General features: G+C 32.1%; 4 protein-coding genes across 8 annotated transcripts; 2 read left to right on the top strand and 2 right to left on the bottom strand.

Moving 5' to 3' along the window:
• Positions 1-659: 659 nt before the first annotated feature.
• Ubr1 (Ubr1 ubiquitin ligase) lies at positions 660-9,154 on the bottom strand. Of its 3 annotated transcripts, none has more exons than XM_074255078.1 (2): positions 9,138-9,154; positions 660-7,642 (listed from the first exon to the last, which is right to left on the bottom strand). In XM_074255078.1, exon 2 carries the CDS (start codon positions 7,606-7,608, stop codon positions 2,209-2,211), a length of 5,400 nt encoding a protein of 1,799 aa, XP_074111179.1. In that variant the 5' UTR covers positions 7,609-7,642; positions 9,138-9,154; the 3' UTR covers positions 660-2,208. The 3 variants fall into 3 exon arrangements, with proteins under 3 accessions (XP_074111179.1, XP_074111177.1, XP_074111178.1); XM_074255076.1 differs by lacking the exon at positions 9,138-9,154 and adding an exon at positions 8,851-9,074; XM_074255077.1 differs by lacking the exon at positions 9,138-9,154 and adding an exon at positions 8,405-8,726.
• Positions 9,155-9,438: 284 nt separating this feature from the next.
• Positions 9,439-10,974, top strand: Mcts1 (malignant T-cell-amplified sequence 1 homolog). Its single transcript, XM_074255084.1, has 6 exons — positions 9,439-9,597; positions 9,845-9,997; positions 10,083-10,183; positions 10,314-10,447; positions 10,532-10,599; positions 10,669-10,974. Exons 1-6 carry the CDS (start codon positions 9,587-9,589, stop codon positions 10,748-10,750), a joined length of 549 nt encoding a protein of 182 aa, XP_074111185.1. The 5' UTR covers positions 9,439-9,586; the 3' UTR covers positions 10,751-10,974.
• A 194-nt stretch (positions 10,975-11,168) lies between these two features.
• On the bottom strand, positions 11,169-16,058 carry LOC141535234 (uncharacterized). Of its 2 annotated transcripts, none has more exons than XM_074255080.1 (11): positions 15,919-16,058; positions 14,986-15,085; positions 14,868-14,914; positions 14,717-14,797; positions 14,438-14,644; positions 14,272-14,356; positions 13,990-14,112; positions 13,737-13,909; positions 13,562-13,663; positions 13,300-13,488; positions 11,169-13,218 (listed from the first exon to the last, which is right to left on the bottom strand). In XM_074255080.1, the coding sequence occupies exons 2-11, from the start codon at positions 15,047-15,049 to the stop codon at positions 11,308-11,310; spliced, it is 2,982 nt and encodes a 993-aa protein (XP_074111181.1). In that variant the 5' UTR covers positions 15,050-15,085; positions 15,919-16,058; the 3' UTR covers positions 11,169-11,307. The 2 variants fall into 2 exon arrangements, with proteins under 2 accessions (XP_074111181.1, XP_074111182.1); XM_074255081.1 differs by having other exon boundaries at positions 13,990-14,100.
• A 314-nt stretch (positions 16,059-16,372) lies between these two features.
• Positions 16,373-18,224, top strand: LOC141535235 (WD repeat-containing protein 18). Of its 2 annotated transcripts, none has more exons than XM_074255083.1 (2): positions 16,373-16,537; positions 16,620-18,224. In XM_074255083.1, the coding sequence occupies exon 2, from the start codon at positions 16,642-16,644 to the stop codon at positions 17,905-17,907; it is 1,266 nt and encodes a 421-aa protein (XP_074111184.1). In that variant the 5' UTR covers positions 16,373-16,537; positions 16,620-16,641; the 3' UTR covers positions 17,908-18,224. The 2 variants fall into 2 exon arrangements, with proteins under 2 accessions (XP_074111184.1, XP_074111183.1); XM_074255082.1 differs by having other exon boundaries at positions 16,617-18,224.
• Positions 18,225-18,622: the final 398 nt, after the last annotated feature.

Below are 18,622 nucleotides of genomic sequence, written 5' to 3'. Positions count from 1 at the left end.
ATCCGGTAGCGCCAACTTTGAATGCTATCGCATATCACTATTTTATCAGTTCATTCAAACGTTTTCATCACTCTGAAAATAGGAACCAGACATCTGGTAATTTTTTAGTTTTTTTACGAGTAATTCTTGAAGAAAAAAAAAATACACTGATGAAAAATTTATGACATTAAAGTTAGCTGTCACCTGATTAATTTTTAATTTTATTTAATAATTAAATTAGGTAAAAAAATTATTTTTAATAAATTGTATTTTTTTATTTTTAAAATTTCTAGATGTCAATTTTTTTTTACTATAATCTATTTGTTATAAATTTTTTTTTTAATAAATTGAATTTATTCTTGTTTCAAAATTACATTTTTTTTTTAGATAATTATGAAATTAAAATTAAATTAGCCAACATCTAAAAATATATAGAATTTTTTTTTATTGAAAAAATTATTATAAAAAAATTTTTTTAAAAATTTTTTTTTCTGAATGAATTAAATAAATATTTCAATTTTGTTTCTTATAATTTTTTACTTAAGATATTTTTACTAAATTTAATATAATGAATTTTCACAATTAACTTTGAAAATTTGTGAACTGAAATAAAGAATAATAAATTTATAAAACAAAATAAAATGATTAGAGACTAATTTTTTTATCCTTTTTATTGAAGAAATTTACAACACAAAAATGAATATAATTTAACAGATATTTCAATTATTATTTTTAAAATCTCCAAGTTATTATCAATGAAAATAATATTAATTGTTAATACGAAAATGAAATAAAAATTCGTTAGTTTTACGCTTGTTATTAAATTTATTTGTATGTTATAAAGTTAATGTCTGGGTAAACGAGATGTTATATAGCGAAGAATCACAGATAAAATAAAAACAAGCTAATTTTATTTGTTAATTATTGTAATTTCAATTTATATATCTTTCTAAGTATGTTACTATTAATGAGAATTCAATCAAATTTATTTAATTAATTAATCAATATAATATAATTATATTAATCTTACCTATTCTATAAAATAATTTTGACAATTTTATAACGCAACAATAATTGATTGTTTCTATTAATATATATATCATAGAAAGCCCCCATAGGCTTAATTTTTTGAGACATAAAAATAAAATAAATTTTTAATGAGCTTATAATTTGAATTCAACAAAAATATCTTTTGTTTATTTTTTTTTTTTTTGTTGTTGTTGTGTAATAATATTTTTACTAATTAAAAATTATTTATTCCTTAAAACAAAAGATAAAAAACTACATTAATTTTATTAGTGAATTATTTATTTATTTACTTTAATAAGTAATTTTCTATAGTTGATTTTGCCGTCGACAAGTATTGCAAATTTATCAAATTAGAATAAGTTAAAAAATAATAATAATTATATAAGATATAATATCGAGATTATTATTTTTTGTTTATTAAATACAATTATATTAATATAATTAAGTTTTACTTAACCCTTTGACTCAATAATAGCTGGCTTTTTATGTTTCAAAAACATAAATAATTTCAAAAAATTTTTTTTGTGTTCTGATTATCACGATCAATTTTTTTTTTTTATTTTTTATATAAAATATTTTCTTAATATTTTTTTAACAAAACTATACGTATACATATAAGTATAATAAAGAAAGAAAAATAAAAATTATTACAAAAATTTAAGTAAATCAATAATAAAAAGTAAATTAATGATTCAAGGGGTTAATTAAAACATATATAATATTTAATCATTTACAAATCGATCTAGATTACTTAAATTATCTTTAATCCAAATGATCTCTATATGTTACTTCTATATTAATCAACGATGTAACGTTTAAATCGGTAAATTTATAATATAATAATTATATAAATTTATTACAGGGAGATCAAACGGATGACAGAAAATATAATAAATATCTAAACGTTTTGAAAACCTTTAAAATTAAAAATAAAACACAAAAAATTTTAAATAAAAGTACCTTATAATTAACATAATAATTTTTTTTTTTTTTTTTTTTTTTCATACTACTTTACGATTTAGCATGATTAACTAATATAATCAGACTACTTGCATGCGTAACATTTTATTGTTGTTATCATGCAAATTTTCATTCACACACCGTTAATTTTTATTTTTTGTTTCTTTTAATTAATCAGGGTTATTTTTTAAACAATCGACGATTAATTATAATATATAATAATTAATAATCCTTAAATGGTTATAAATGTTGCCATTGATTAGTTATAAGATTACTTGAAGATTCAAGTGATCTAGCAATAGCTTCATGAAGCCCGTGTCCCAGCCACATTTGATTTAATTGTTTGTATTTCTTCTTGCACAAACTAAGTGGATTACAACGTTTAAGTCCTTGATCAGTTTCACCGTACTCATCAATATAAGGTGGGCATGTGAATGCACCTCTACTGGGGCTACGTAAAAATAGTATCTCACATTCCCGTACACGTAAAAATATACCAATTCCAGCTCCGCAAACGCTCGAATGATAATTACATGCACCGACAGTTGTTTTATTTAATTCTGACTGACAGCAGTAACTTTGTGAGCAAAGCATTTCACCGCAAACAAGACACATTGTTGGATTACGTGAGTCTTCACGATCACTAGTTGGGCATGTAAATAGTGATACCAAATTAATAAGCTCACTGTAATCTTCAGGTAATTCAACAAGACTATTTACTTTAAGTGGTTCCTTAACTTTAACTGGTAGTCTAGCTCGTGGATGTTCCATCCATTTTTTAGCAAGTGTACGAACACTTTCTGAATTTAATAACCCATCACAAGTCGTTGGTAAGCCGAGATAAGCGCAAATATTTTCATAATTATCACCGCCTTTATTAGTAAGCTCTAGAGGAGCAGGTACATCTGTTATATAATGAATGTAGAGCGTACAGCATCGTAAAAATGGTAAACTTGCTTCTTTTATTTTCTTCCAAATTTGATTCAGAGTCCAGCTGCCTGTTTTTATATTAATAGCATCCATTAATGCCAGCAAAGCATCACAATTTTCATCATCACTGTTTTCTTCAATAGTTTCCTCTAAAAAATCAACATCCATTGCTTCATTACTCTCAAAATCACTTATTGCAATTATTTTAATAACAAGCGCCAAGAAAACTAACTTCAATAAATGTGACTCGTGATTATCACCGGTTATTATCGGAGGCGATCGGTCAGGATTTATGGCAAAGAGACTGGGAAATGTTACCAACAGCGGCACGAGAATACCAAACGGATCCCACTCTGTGAAACAACTGTCGTGGTGTGGATTTTCTATCAGCAATGAGAGCAGAGTGAGTGCGTGAGTACCGAAATCCCTTCGTCTAGCATGGTCGCCGTAGGGTGACCACGTGTGTCCGAGGATGGCAGATGTCCGGGCAAGACAATCGAGACTGTCTCTTAGTCTTGACGGCAATGAACCCAACAGTGGTTTCTCTGAGTCTCGTAGCATAAATTCAATCGCGTGGACTGTGTATGCTGTAGACTTGAAAGCGAGTAGGGGTACACGTGAATCTTCTTCATGAGGTTCAACGCCTAGTCCTTTAGTGTAAGTCGTTTGAGCGAATAAGTGGATCATTGATATTAAATGATCAGATAAACGGATCTCTGGCTCAGGACTTTTTAACTCAAACGCCGCTGCCACTTCTTTCCCCATTTCTTTGTATATTTTGCGGATAGGACAAGCAATATTGTCTACTTTTGATGAACTGTCGTCTGTTGAATGCTGGAAGTTTGAATTTTTACAGTAACGACAAATCGACTCGTGATTATTTTCCATCGCCAGGTCTGTTATTTCGGTGATGTTTGTTTTTTCCCGACAATTAAGGGTGACTCTCAATGCATCTAGCCAAGTTTCAAAGTCAATATTTATCCTGTTGGCCTTGGTCGGGTGTAAAGTTGCTAAGGACGGTAATAATGGTAATACAGTATTGCTAAGACACTCGCAAAGTGGACAGAGATACTCTTGTTTCTCGACGTCGAAGCTTGCTGGCTGTCGTAGTCGATACGGTCGTCGATTTTCCTTTGCCAAAACATTGTCGAAGTATGTTTGCCAACAGTACGCATGCATCACATGACCGCAAGTACTTGTGTGTGGCGAAGTGCCGAGTTTTGATGACAAATACAAGGGGTTTGTTTCATTAATGTCGTCACGATTTTGACACAGTACTGTAGACTGCTGAACAAAAGCCGCGAGAACCATTGCGTTGCCGGTGATACTCACAGTTTGATCTTCCTGGCACAAAATACATGTGTAAGTTTTTTCTTCGGCAAGTCTGGGAGTTTGTTTGGGTCCCATAGCTACAGGAGACTGCTCAAGAGATTCAGACAAGTCCATTGAGGATCCATGCTCATTACTTTTGTTGTTAACGTCTAAAACGGTGTTTTCAAATAATTTAGCGTTCTTTTTCATGAAATTTTTCTGCATTGCTGCCATCAGAGCCATCACTTTGGTACGTTTTTGGGCAGCCATTTGAGTTCTCCATTCCTTGCTATTTTTAGCTGGATCCTTATCAGACGCTGATGGGTTGGAAGCTTGACTACTGTCGGCAGATATTTCGGATTGAGGAATCGTACTACCCGTTGCTTCGCGGTACTTTTCAAGCGCCCAAGTTAATAAATCTTTATGCGCATCGATACGTGGGCTGGTTAGAAGTTCTTCAAGTAAATTGAAAATATTTTTTTTAGCAGCACGTTCTGTAAAGTTCAGGAACGGATAATAGCCAGACATTTGTTCTTGCAGGGCATAACCAATCAGGTGGATTATTTTGTGGATTTGCGGCTCTGAGAAACTTCGAGCTCGTAAATTCCTTGCTCGTTCAAGAACTGTCTGCATTATATGAAGCATCACGTCACACTGCAGTAAATTAGCAACCAAACTGAAGGATTCAGTGAGTCTCGGTAGTTGTGGTGGCGGACAGCACTCCAATTCACTCATTGCCTTTCTACGTTTACGCTGAGCTTCCTCAGACTTACTCAATTCTTCTTTCGTGTAGTGATAAAAGAATACATTGTACTCAGAATATAAATGAGATTTTAATTCATACAATCGCTTACCAGCTGAATTTTGTGCTGGTTTGTTGAAATCTGCTACGTCATTGATAACTCGTTCCAAACCTGATTCATAAAGAGCACCTTCGGGTAATGTTTTACTTAACTCTGAATGTGACATTGGTTTAATACAAAGCTGTTGTATTATTTCTTTCTTCAATCGATCATCAGCAGTTACACGACCTACACCTGGCACGTGTCGTTCACCTATTATTATTATTAACAACCCAAGGAGCTCTTCAACGAGATTTATCGTTTGTCTGATACTGTCTTCTTCAGGATTTTTTAACGTATTTGTTTCAAAGTCCGGATCTGCCCAATTTATAAGATTAAATTTGTTGATAATATGAATTAAAAATTCATCGCTATCAATTAATGATGCCGCTACTTGCAGCAGATTAATGTCACGCTCCAACATTTCTGAGCGACAACGTACATTGTGATAAAAGTATAATTGGTTTAATAAACTATAACCATTCCTACGCCACATTCCAGCATGGACTTGTGCAATCATCGCTTGAGTCCTCAATACGGGCTCTATTATTTGTTCCATTGTTAGACGATTCGGAATTGTTATTTCGCTACTATTGAAATTTAAATCATATTTTTCTAGATAAAGGAAAAGGCCTGCGAGAAAACGTGATATAGGCAAGTGAATTGACACTGATTCTGATGATACATCGTATTGTATACACGAGGCCGAATGTTCAGCTAGCTCACGTATAATCCTTGGTGGCGATGTTTCATTTTCAGATCGCTCGGCCAGCTTTTTTAGAACTTGTCGGAAAATTTTAATCAATACCGTTCTGTCAGATCCACACCAATCCAGAGTAAGACTTATCACAGGTGAGAGTTTAACTTGAAGATTGAACGCTGATTCCCATTCTGGTTCGTACTCCATGTGTTGGCTTACTTGTCTCAAGACAGGATTCATGAGCTGCATACTCCACAATAACTTTAATAAAAATGATACACCGTGAATGAAACCTTTACGTAACTCATCAGTCCACGTGTCTGGTTTTGAGCTCAATAGATATAAAAGATCAGTTAAAATGAATATTGCTCTTTTAAATGATGTGTTTGGTACATTTCTTTCAAATTCAAGTTTACCAGCAGAATTACAGCGCCGTGAACTTTCTGACATAAATGTGTTTATCAGGATAAAAAGCGCATCGTGATGGGCAATAAGCAAATGAGCTAAAGTTGGTACTGTAAATAATTGTACAGACATAGATGATATTGAAAACGAATGATCATGATCATCGCGAATAAATCCTTTCAAAACATCACCATAATTTTTAGTAAATATTATAGCAAGTGCTTTTTTACTTTCGTATTCCATTAACATTCCAGAAATAAATAGACGATGCCAGGCAGTTCTTGCGGCTTTCCATAGTAGTGAATCGCGGTTTAATATTCCCTGGACAATGGATACGTCTGGTAATTTTGTATTTAACGCTACGTCGCTAAAAATAATTCTGAATCCTTCACAGTGGTTCATAAACTGTTGCAGCCAATCGAGCAGTTTCATTGCAAATATCTGATGAGCAATAACGTGTGCATGAACAACATGAACTTTTAATGGTTGGCTGTTGAGTCTTAATGTAAATCTTTCAATTTCAGATTTTAATTCACTGCAATGTTGAAAATCAGAGCACTTAACCACTGCGCGCCCGTTTCTGTCGATATTTGTTACGAATTCTATGGCCTCTTTTTGTGAACATTTTAAAACTCGAACGAGAGTACTTATTACCTGCTCGAATGTGTGCGTTTCATCATTGAATAACACCGTACAGTAATTACCATTGGTGTTGAGTAAAGAGAGCGGATCTTCGTCAGTTTCTTTTACACTTAAATCGGCTGGTAAATTTGGATTATGATCCAGTGACAGTAATTCGTAACAATATTTCAGTACAGCTTCAAATGTCGCTGTCGCTCTTTCGACAATGTCTTCAGGTAATTTGTTCTCGGATGATTCTTTGTATTTCAAACCAGCGAGATGTATGTTACAAAACGGATCCTTTTTCCAGGCTTCTATATCACCACAGTCGCAGCATCCGCCACCGTGAGACGTACCTATTTTATATTTATGATTCTGATGGGCTGATTCTTTGAAACAAGCGACGCAAAGTACGCAAGTAGAATCCATTCCGCACTCACGGCAAATATAAGTTGGCTCACCAACTTTAAAAAATTTACCGCACACTGACGGTGGTTTGTCCATCTTACGAAGCTGGTCCAACACCTCTTGTGGGTCTCCGTTGCAGATGAACTCTTCCAGTGTGTTGTATAACATGTTTTGTGCTGAGCTTTCATTGAAGCTCCATGTCAGGCAATTCCCATTTAATTCCGGACTGTAAATTTTAGGAACCCAAATTCGCCAGTGCTCTTTGAAGTGTGTTGATGTTAATATTCCTTTTGACATTTTGTCCATCCATACGTTCACACATGGTCTATTCGAGTTTCGAAATACTGGTAAAACTGGTGAAAGTTCAACGTCATCCATATCTTCGTTTTCATTTACCGGTAGTGATGCATTGTCGTTACTCATTTTTGATGATTTACTCCAGCCACGAAGGCTTCAACTGGAAATTCAAATAACAATTATTAGTAATTAATAAAAAAATAAATAAATAGCTGTTATCATAATTGCTTTAAAAAATTTTATGAATTAAATCACAGGGATTATTTTTTATTAATTTATCAATCGATTATTTAATGAATAAAAATTTTTTTTAATTTTTTAGTAATTAAATTATTGTAGAAAAAAATTTAATTAAAAAATTTTACGTGTAAAAATTTATAAAAATTACAAGTGAAAATTTTTAGAAGCATTTTTTTATTATAATTAATTTGTTATAAAAATTTATAAAAATTTACAGCTGACGGCTAACATTAGTATTATGAATAAAAATAATCTAGAAAGTAAAAGAAATTTGTTAACTAAAAAATTCACATTGATAAAAATTTTTAATCCAAAATATGGACCATTACATCTAGAAATACTAAAATAATATTTTTAATTAATTAATTTATGTGCAATATAAAAAAATCTATTTATAATCAATAATTATCACGGATACAATGTTGAAATCAGTTGAATTTACAGTAGCATAACACTGTACTTATGTATTGAATAGTTTATCTTTATCTAGCGATAATAAAAATAGCATACACAAGGCAATTTTTATATTATTACAAAAAAGTTACATATTGAAAGATATAAACATAAAATTTTTTTAATTGATACTAAAAATGTTTGTTTAAAAATTTTGAAGGTCTGCTTATTTTTTTTTTTTTTTTTTTATCATAATTTATTAAATTATCTAGAAAATATATTTACTCACAAAAAAATTGTAAACTAATGTAACACAATTAAAAATAACTACACGCTTAGATGTTTGTGTGAAAACAAAAAAATAAGATAAAAGGAAATAAATAATCTAGACAATAAATAAATTTGGAATTAGTCTATAAAAGTAGATTAATTGATAAAAAAATTAAGACAAAAAACGTTTTTATTAATTTAGAGCAATGACAAGCACAAATGGAGTGAAAGAAAGGAAGTGTAATTGTTAAATGGAAGTAAAATTTAGCCTTGCACAGAGACATTTATAAAAAAAATGACTATTTTTAACTACAAAATACTTATGAGGGTGAAACACACAAGTTGGTAAGTAGTATGACGATGACACCAAGGTTAATGAAGTTATTAAGAGATTGTTCTTTGTTCCGTAAAATATTATTGTATTCTTAGATCATTAATTTAAATAATTCATTTATTGGTACATACGTGATATAACAAATGTATTACGAGGGAATACTAGCTCAACACGTTATTAATTATTTATTTTGTCAATCAAAAATTAATATTATTATTATTATTATTATTATTATTATTATTATTATTATTATTATTATTTGACATTTCTAAATGTAAAGGACGTGAAAATATCACACAGCTGCTTTATACGACTCGCAAAATGGCTCTACTTACAAAATACATATTACATATATAAAAGCTATATCTATGAATGCGTTATACTATACCAAATGTACTTTATGTACTTGTCGACTGACCTAAGATAATGTTAATGCAACTAGATACACCTCTCATTATTTTTTTTTTTTAGAAAGTAATTCCGTCATTTTTTTTTTTTAATTTTTATCACTCAAGAAAAATTATTAATTGATTCAGTGAGGAATTTTTTTAAAAAATTTATCTTCCTGTTTGACTGTAGAATTTTATTAATTATAATTTACGAAAATTGAAACAACTGGAATTTATAAGAATGTTTATTTATTCTTACGCAGGAATTGTTTTTTGCGTACTTTACTTTCTGGTGTCTGCGTAACTCGCGTTTAAAATGTACCAACTTTTTAAAAAGACTGACATGTTGACAGTGGCGCCACCTTTGAAATAAAAAATTTATGTGGTTTATTATTTTTGTTTATTTGCTGTATACGTGTAGTTTAAATTTATAAATTTATTGAATTTATAAAGAAGGCGTAAAAATAAATAAAATAAGATGTTTAAAAAGTGAGAGTAATTAATATTATTAATTATTGTTTATTTGTTGTACTTACATTTATTAAAATAGAGTTATGAAATATGTTAATGAAAATAAAGTTAGCCGACATCTAAAATTTAAAAATATTTTTTTTATTGAAAATATTTTTTTGTTTTAATTTAATTATTAAAAAAAAAAATCAAAAAATTTAGAACTTCGGCTAACTTTAACAACATAACATGTAAATGTATAACCCATCATAATTATTGTTTACAGATTTGATGAGAAAGATAGTGTTTCTGGGGTCCAACAATTGAAATCTTCGGTCCAGAAAAGTATCCGGTCTAAATTATTAGAATTATATCCGCATCTTGAAAGTCATATTGATCAAATAATTCCAAAAAAAGATTCTTTCCGGCTCGTCAAATGGTAACACGTGATTTTTTTTATCAGTTATTAATTGTTATGATGATGGTGTTATTAAATTCTTGTTTTTATTTTTTTATTATTTTAGTCACGATCATATTGAAATTATGGTAAATGGTTCTGGGGAACTGTTATTTTTTCGCCAACGAGAAGGACCGTGGATGCCTACATTAAAACTTCTTCACAAATGCAAGTATTTTTAATTATACTTCAAAAATAAGTACTGGGCAAATAACACTGAAGTTGACAGATATTAAAAATTTTTTTTTGGAATTTTATAGCAATTAAATTATTAACAAAAAATTAATTTTAAATCTAGATCCATTTTTCTTGCCAGTAGAGCAAGTTGACAAAGGCGCAATAAAATTTGTTCTCAGTGGAGCTAATATTATGTGTCCTGGTCTGACATCAAAGGGAGCAAAAATGACTCAAGTGTCAAAGGGAACTGTTGTTGTATCCTTTTTAATCTGATAACTTTTATAAAACATAATATTTTTTATTTAATAAAATACTATTTTTCTTAATGAGTAAATAAAGGCTGTTATGGCAGAAGGAAAGCAACATGCTTTAGCCGTAGGTGTGACTACACTATCAACTGAAGACATGTAAGTAACAATCACTTTGAATTACTAGTTATTATTATTCAAGCAATTAAATTTTGAAATTCGTTTCAGAGCGAAAATAAACAAAGGCGTTGGTGTAGAAAATTGTCATTATCTAAACGATGGCTTGTGGCAGATGAAACCCGTCAAGTAATAAAAAAAAAAAGAAAATTAAGGTCTTAATTATACACTAATTTATGTCACGATTAATGTGAATAATTTGACAACCTTGTCATTAATTATTGCTATTAAATATTGGTTGTAATTTTTTATTTGTATAAATGAAATCATCAACTTTATATCATACAACTTTTTTTTACTTTATATAGATATTTTACCAACTAGAAATACAGAATAAATTTTTCAATTGCATTTAAATTACACTAAATTTTTAATGTGGATAAAAACAATATATTTGCATTTTCAAAGCCCGTAATAATGATGTTTGTTTAAAAGCTAGTTTTTTTTATATAAGATAGTATCGAATTTAATAAATCAGAAACAGTAAAAAGTACATTTGTCAAAAAAAAAAAAAAAAAAAAAAAAAGACATTAAATGAATAAAAAAAAATGTCAACAATTATCAAATTATTATTTTTACACTTAAAAATTATTATTATTATATTATTATTATTATTATTATTATTATTATTATTATTATTATTATTATTATTATTATTATTAATATGATAAGTTATTATTATATAGATGCTTATTTAGTATCTCCTTGTCCATCACCTTGATTATCCGGTGGACCTTGTCGTTCCGGTTCACCATGATTAGGAGCAGGTGAGTATGAAGAATTACCTCCTTCAGCATTGGGGCCAGCACCCGGTCCAGCTACAGCATTACCACTTGGATTAGTATCTCCGACAGTATGAGGTGACTGTGGATGATAAGGGCTGTGAGGGCTGTGTGGACTATGAGGTCCATGGGGATGAGGTCTTCCCATTGGATGCGGAGAATATTGAGAGTATGGTTGATGGTAGTAAGAATGAGTATACTGCGGATAAGGTTGGTGGTAGGGTTGTTGGCCGTAACCGTACGATGGATGCGGTGGTCTTGGTGCAAGCGGAACATTTTGTGCTTGTGGTTGTCCACTAGGTGGCTGATATTGTTGAGAGTAACCTTGTCCAGGTGGAATCATGGGAGGAGGACCATGAGGATTACCCGGGCCCTGGGGAGTCATTACTTGTGATGGCATTGAATGATTAGGCATCATATTTGGTGGCTGATGAGGATTATGTTGCAAAGGTGGAACTGGAGACGAAGATGGAGGTGTTGATGGTGGGTTTGGCATTCCCGGTGTTGAGGCAGCGGGAAGTTGAGATTGTTGCTGATGTGGAGGTGCTTGCGGTGGTGGTGGCTGATGATGGGGAGCCGGTTGTTGTTGATGTTGAGGTGGCGGTGGTGATTGTTGATGCTGCATGGGTGGAGGTTGATGGGGCATAGGTTGTTGGTGTTGCGAGGGCGGACCTTGATGCTGCGAAGGTGGTCCTTGATGCTGCGAAGGTGGTCCTTGATGCTGCGATGGTGGTCCTTGATGCTGCGACGGTGGTCCTTGGTGTTGAGCATTAGGATTAGGTCCTTGATGTTGAGAAGCCAAACTCTGGTGTTGAGGAGGTCCTTGATGTTGAGGTGGGGGCCCTTGGTGTTGAGAATTAGGCCCTGGGTGTTGAGATGGAGGTCCTTGATGTTGAGATGGAGGCCCTTGATGCTGAGGTTGGGGTCCTTGATGCTGAGATGAAGGTCCTTGGTGTTGAGACGGAGGTCCTTGATGCTGAGATGGAGGTCCTTGATGCTGAGGTTGGGGTCCTTGATGCTGAGACAGAGGACCTTGGTGTTGAGACGGAGGTCCTTGATGTTGAGAAGGAGGAGGTCCTTGATGTTGTAAAGGAGGAGGCCCTTGATGTTGAGAAGGTGGGCCTTGATGTTGAGCAGACGGAGCTTGATGCTGTGGAGACATTCCTTGATGTTGAGGTGTAGAAAGATGGTGTGAAGCTGGCGGCTGCTGATGAGGAGGAGCTGGAGGAGAGTGTTGGTGTGGTGACGGTGGAGGCGCTTGATGTTGCAAAGTAGGTTGAAGTGGCTGGTGTTGAGCCGCCGGTGGTTGTTGATGCTGTGGAGCCAGCGCTTGAGGCTGTAGAGAAGGAGGCTGAGAGTGGTTCGGAGGTTGCGGCTGTTGATGCTGAGAAGCTGCAGTTGCGACTGGTGGTGGTGGTGTTGGTTGTTGTTGTTGTTGTTGTTGTTGCTGTGGCTGTTGTTGTGGCTGTGGCTGTGGTTGTTGTTGTTGATGTTGGGGCGGAATAATTGTCGGATGTTGAGGTGCAAGATGAGGCGGTTGTGACACTTGAGACTGTTGTGGTATTTGCTGTGATTGCGGTTGTTGTGGAATCAAAGTGGGTGGCTGTTGATGTTGTTGTTGCTGTGAAAGTGGTTGATGATGAGCTGGACTAACAGGTCCTGGATAATTCATTGTATTGCTTGGAGTTACAGCATTGGCATTCGCTTGCACAGGAGAGTCTAATTTTCCTTCCATAAACGGAGGAGATGGACTGCCTTTTTTTATATCTATCACTTTCTCAGATTCCTGGAATTTTTTCTCACCACTGTCATTCTCCGGCTAAATGGAATAAAATAAAATAAATAAGATTTTAATTGTGTAATGGCTTTAATATTACATGTGATAAATTAATTAATTTACCTCCGTAGCATTATCTTCATTCATGGTTGCTGGTGTTGGTGTCGGAGTAGAGGTGGGAGTTGAGTCACTAGATGCTGGTCCATCAGAACGAGTTTCATCATTGCCTCTGATTCTTTCACGACGTAATATCTCGTATTGCCGTTCTACCATCTTGTTAAATGTGTCCTCATCAACTGCGGGCTTACAATGCTAAAAAATAATTGAAAAATCAAAATTTAATTTTTTAATTAAATAGCAATTTTACGACAAATAGAATACAAACCTTTTTCAATTCTTCTTGAAATATCTCGCTTGTTTCAATGAATTTACGTTTCTTAGCGTCAAATTTTTCTTCTATCTGTTGTAACTCAGCTTCTAATTTTTTCTACAAAAACAAACGAAATGTTAGCAACATAGTCATACTCCATTAATCATAAAAATAAAATTCATCACTTTACCTGATGCATAGTAAGCGATTGAACTTGACGTCTCAGTACTTGCATCCGTTGAGTTGTTACGACAGAACGAACGTCAGGAACAACAGTGTCACTAAATATTTCATTTATCAAACGATGATTGCGAGTGTAACGTGAATAAGCAACGTGTTTTACAGAATAACCATCATCTTGATCTAAAAATATTAAAACAATTTATTTTAATTATCACTCTTTATGCTAAGAGATATTAATATAATCAATTATAATAAAATACCGTCTTCATCTTCGGCGGGAAGAATATCTATTCGTCTGTCCTGTGCTGCTTGACCTTTACCACCACTGGAGGAACGTTCATGAGTCTCACGATCATCACTGCTTTGTTGTGCTACACATAATGCTGATATAAAAAATACAAGCCCATAACATTTCAATCTAGTTTAAACACTAACAACCATTTTCAAACGAATAATCACATTCACTAAACAAGTATATTTAAAAAATAAATAAATAAATCAAATTTTAGTTATTAGTTTTAACATTAAATTTATTAACTTACCAGATTTTCCACGATTTTTAGCAGCAATATACGCTAAATATGCAGGAGAATTATGATACGTTTTCAAACTTTTTTCATACTCGACCTATAAAAGAAATATTAATTTAATATTCAAGTCTTTCATCTTAAGGAGTTACATGGGAATTTTTTTTTTCAGTGTACTTACTTTTTCAGTTTCATATTCTTCTATAAATTCTGTCTTCTCTTCTTCTGGCAAATCTCTCCACATCTGTCCAATTATTTTTCCAATTTCCCACAATTTCAACTCAGGGTTTTGTGCTTTCACTTGGTCCCATACTTTTCGGCTGTACCTCATGTATGGCATCAGCGGTTTCTCTGGTGGTTTCGGTGGTTTTGGTAAGCGTGAATCAGCCTGTAATTCATATTACGCAAATTAAAATTTTTATTATTAAAAAAACCATAAATTCAAAATAATCAAACTTACTGGAGTATTTTTTCCAACTTTTTGGGGAGTGAATCCCGGATGTCCATGTGGAGTTTGAATAAAAGGACTTGATGAATCTTTCTGTAAGTATGTAAAACAATTATAAGCATGTAAATAAAAACTGACTGAGTTTTTGTGACAGAGTACTTACATTTGAACCAGATCCAACGCCACCCCCACCAGAAGCTCTCAAACGTTCTGCAAAAATAAACAAAGTTTAGCTTACAAATAGTGAAGCAATGAAAATAAAAATTTAATTGAATACTTACGGTTCGGGGTGACCATAGGGGGTGTAGACAGAGCTACTTGCTTATAATTGGCAGGTAATGCCATGGTAAATTATGTTTTTACAGATTGCTCTGCAGTCGGCTAGAAATTGAAATATATTTCATTTGATAAAATTAGTTAATCATTAATAACATTTACATTTAACATTTCACTAAAAAAATTATTTCTTGACTTGGAATTCAATTGTTAAGTCAGAGTATTTATAAATTAATTACAATAAAAAAATGATTGTAAAAATTTTCACTTGTAATTTTTATTAATTTTGACATGTGAAACTTTTTAATTAAATTTTTTTTTAATAATTTAATTGCTACAAAATTCCAAAAAAATTTTTAATTTGTCAACTTCAGTGTTATTAAATAAATACTAATTTTATTTTGAGTTAAGAATGCTAAGTAATTAATATTTGTTTCAATAAAATCATTCATTAAATCAAAAAGGGTGGGGTTAAGTTGAATGACTTACTCCTTAATGTTTCTATACATTAATAATTGAAAAAATTAAAAATATAGTTACATAAATTATTATATTAATGATATTTGAAATTTCATATTGAAAAACATATGAAAAATAAATTCTGTAATAATTCGAAGAATTTTATGCACTCGTACCAGTACTCATGTGTGAACAGCGAAAATTTTACAAAATTATTCAATACAGTATTAAAATCGCTGAAAAAAAATTAGGAGTGAATAATTAAATATAATGAGAGTAGGAAGTATTTAAAATTGGTTTAACAAGATTACTTGGCAACAAAAATGCGGTTTTAATTGAGTATCGAGTGACGCTAGTGCGTCCATTGGATAACTGACGCTAGAAATTTCTAAAGTACTCAGATTATTTGTGTCAAATAATTTAGTATTATGTTTTTTTAAAAGTTATAAAAATTATATATAAACAAAATAGATTCTTACGTTGTAGTAATACAATTATACCATTATTTTAAGATCAACAAATTAAAATTTTTAGTCAACTTATATCACTTTACACATACTCAACTATCATCCGCCATTAAAAAATATGAGCTTGCATTCGCCATGTTGGCGGTTTGAAGATTTAACACGCCACCTTGACAGCCGCTTCTCGAACTAGTTTTGCCGCCGTTTATTCAAATAGTAAAAAATTAATAAAAAAGTTTCACATGTGAAAATTAATAAAAATTACAAGTGAAAACTTTAGAAGCATTTTTTTATTGTAATTAATTTGTTAAAAAAATTTTTAAAATTGTCAGCTGATCGCTAACTTCAGTATTATCAGCTGCGGTAATCGAGATTTTCTAAAAGTTATCGATTCTTAAAATTTGTAATTGTCTGTCAGCTAACTTCACATTCATAATTGTGCGCTTTTATTATTCGTAGATATTTCGCGCATGCTCACAAATACCAAACTATTTACTTGTTGATAAACAAATCATCAATTAAATCAAGACTAATTTACATATTAAATAATAAATCAATTTTTTATTTTTATAATAATTAAGTTCATAAATGACCGGAAGTAAATTTTGCTCTACGCAAATATATAAAATTTAAGGTAAGTCAATTGCACGTGGATTGCACCAACCATAACCTATGATTTCAAATAAATATTTATCCGCATAAATTTATTACAGCAGTATATCCATAAAATTATAAAACATGATCCGGACATCTAGAGAAGTATTAGTGACAAGTGACAATTCTGGTGATATATGGAGCGCATCAGTCTGGAACCCGACAACCGGTTCGCTATTGATGACATACAGGAATCCTTCTGTGATAAAACATCATTGCGTTGATATTCTCGGCGAGAGTTATATGCTAGCCGCAGACGTCGAAAAATCACGTTTGTATTTTTGGGCATTAAACAGCCAGATTCCTGTTTCCAGTCTATCATCATCGACACCAGGTAAAGTTTCAGCGCTGGCCTGTGCTCCAAACGGACACTATGTCATCGCAGCGACCAACGAAAATATACACATTTGGCAAACGTCAACAGGAAAATTACTGAGAACATTTTCGAGTCATTACCAAGCAGTAACTTGTTTGACTTTTAGCTTCGACAGCTCGCGTTTCTGCAGTGGCGGTGAAGACAGTCTGGTGTTCCTGTGGGGACTGACAAGTGTGATGAATGACAAAAAACATGCTACCCATATTCATAAATTCACACATCACACGGGTCCAGTCAAGGACCTTCATCTGGGAAATTTTGAACAGCGAGCACGTCTCGTAACAGTGTCTTTAGACAGGACGGCAAGAATTTACGACACCTGTGTTGGAACTCTGCTGCTCACTCTAATTTTTGACGCTCCACTCACTTCAGTTTGCATGGATATAATTGAGTGTAATTTATTTGTCGGATGCGTGGATGGAAATATTCGGCAGTTTGAAATGCGCAACCCACCTAGGAATTTAGAGTACCACGTGTCGGAGCAGAAAAATGGCATTGTGTTTAAAGGACACACTGGAAGTGTAACAAAACTGTCGGTTTCTGCTAATTGTATTACACTTGTGTCTGCTAGTGCTGATGGAAATGTCAATCTGTGGGATATACCGAGCCAACAAATCACGAGGACTTTTACTTTGAAGGGACCAGTCGTTACTGCGATGCTGGCTCCAGCGTATCCTAATTATCATGTTGATAAATTGAAACCTAGATTACTTGTACGTCCGTTCCAAAATACGACTGGCAGTCATAAGGGTGACAGCGTTTTAGAAATTTTAATTGAAGTTTCTGGGTCTGAACTTCTGAATCCTGACTGTTACTTAAAGAGTAATAGATCTGTCGATAGGGATGATGACGCTAGAACTAAATTGATGGAATCTATTGCTGAGAACAAACGATTAATCAAAATCAACGCTGATTTGTACAACAATTTGGTTAAAAATTTAATGTCTCCAAAAACTAACGGGTTGTCGAATTAAATAAATAATTATTTAAAAATTTTGTCGCCTTTCATTTTGTTACTTCATTTATTTATAAGATTTTATAAATATAAATTATATAAGGTCTTATTTGATAAATCGAAACTGAAATTATCTAATTACGGTTGGGACGAAATGCTCGAGTAAGTTTTCTCAATTTAAATTTAAATTCATTGTCTTGTGAATAATTTTAAATGTATTGTGATATATTTATTCTCATCAATGTCATCTTATTTTGTAATTTTAGATAATTGTAATAAAATTATATATGAAGAATTTTATTAATAAAACAAAAAAACAATATTATTAAGAATAAATGATCAACTGTTCGAGTATCTTTTAATTGGATTATTACAACAAAATGAAATTATATAAATGTCATATTTCACTTGCGTAGTATGAGATGATTTATTTCATCGAAATAATTAGAAACTCCAAAACTGGTGTACTCCGCAACATTTAAATCATAATTGTGCAAGGGGAGATTCCAATGACTCATTTATTCTAAATAAGTTATTAGTTGTTTTGAGGGTGGATTAATTTTTTGTTTCATCAAATATTTATTTGAGTATTACAGAATTTTTCAATTCCGTGTTATCTTACAGAAACTTTAAATTAATAACAGGTAAGTGATTTTTTTAGATATATTTTATCAAAATTTACTTGGAAGAAATATTGTCCCACCTGTTCTTTTATTAGTCATATTGATTTCGTT

This window comes from Cotesia typhae, unplaced genomic scaffold, assembly GCF_013202065.1.
Source record: "Cotesia typhae breed Kobodo isofemale line unplaced genomic scaffold, CoteBio_Ctyphae scaffold_13, whole genome shotgun sequence".
Classification (NCBI taxonomy): Eukaryota; Metazoa; Arthropoda; class Insecta; order Hymenoptera; family Braconidae; genus Cotesia; species Cotesia typhae.
This window is presented reverse-complemented; position numbering and strand designations above follow the sequence as displayed.

Excerpts from the sequence above, each read along its gene's own strand:
- Ubr1 (XM_074255078.1), bottom strand. The coding sequence starts at position 7,608 with ATGAGTAACGACAATGCATCACTACCGGTAAATGAAAACGAAGATATG.
- Mcts1 (XM_074255084.1), top strand. Across the intron at positions 9,998-10,082 it reads TCTTTCCGGCTCGTCAAATG|TCACGATCATATTGAAATTA; the intron begins GTAACACGTGAT and ends TTATTATTTTAG. Across the intron at positions 10,448-10,531 it reads TGTCAAAGGGAACTGTTGTT|GCTGTTATGGCAGAAGGAAA; the intron begins GTATCCTTTTTA and ends GAGTAAATAAAG.
- LOC141535234 (XM_074255080.1), bottom strand. The coding sequence starts at position 15,049 with ATGGCATTACCTGCCAATTATAAGCAAGTAGCTCTGTCTACACCCCCT. Across the intron at positions 14,645-14,716 it reads AAGTTGGAAAAAATACTCCA|GCTGATTCACGCTTACCAAA; the intron begins GTAAGTTTGATT and ends TATGAATTACAG. Across the intron at positions 14,113-14,271 it reads TAAAAATCGTGGAAAATCTG|CATTATGTGTAGCACAACAA; the intron begins GTAAGTTAATAA and ends TTTTTATATCAG.
- LOC141535235 (XM_074255083.1), top strand. The coding sequence starts at position 16,642 with ATGATCCGGACATCTAGAGAAGTATTAGTGACAAGTGACAATTCTGGT.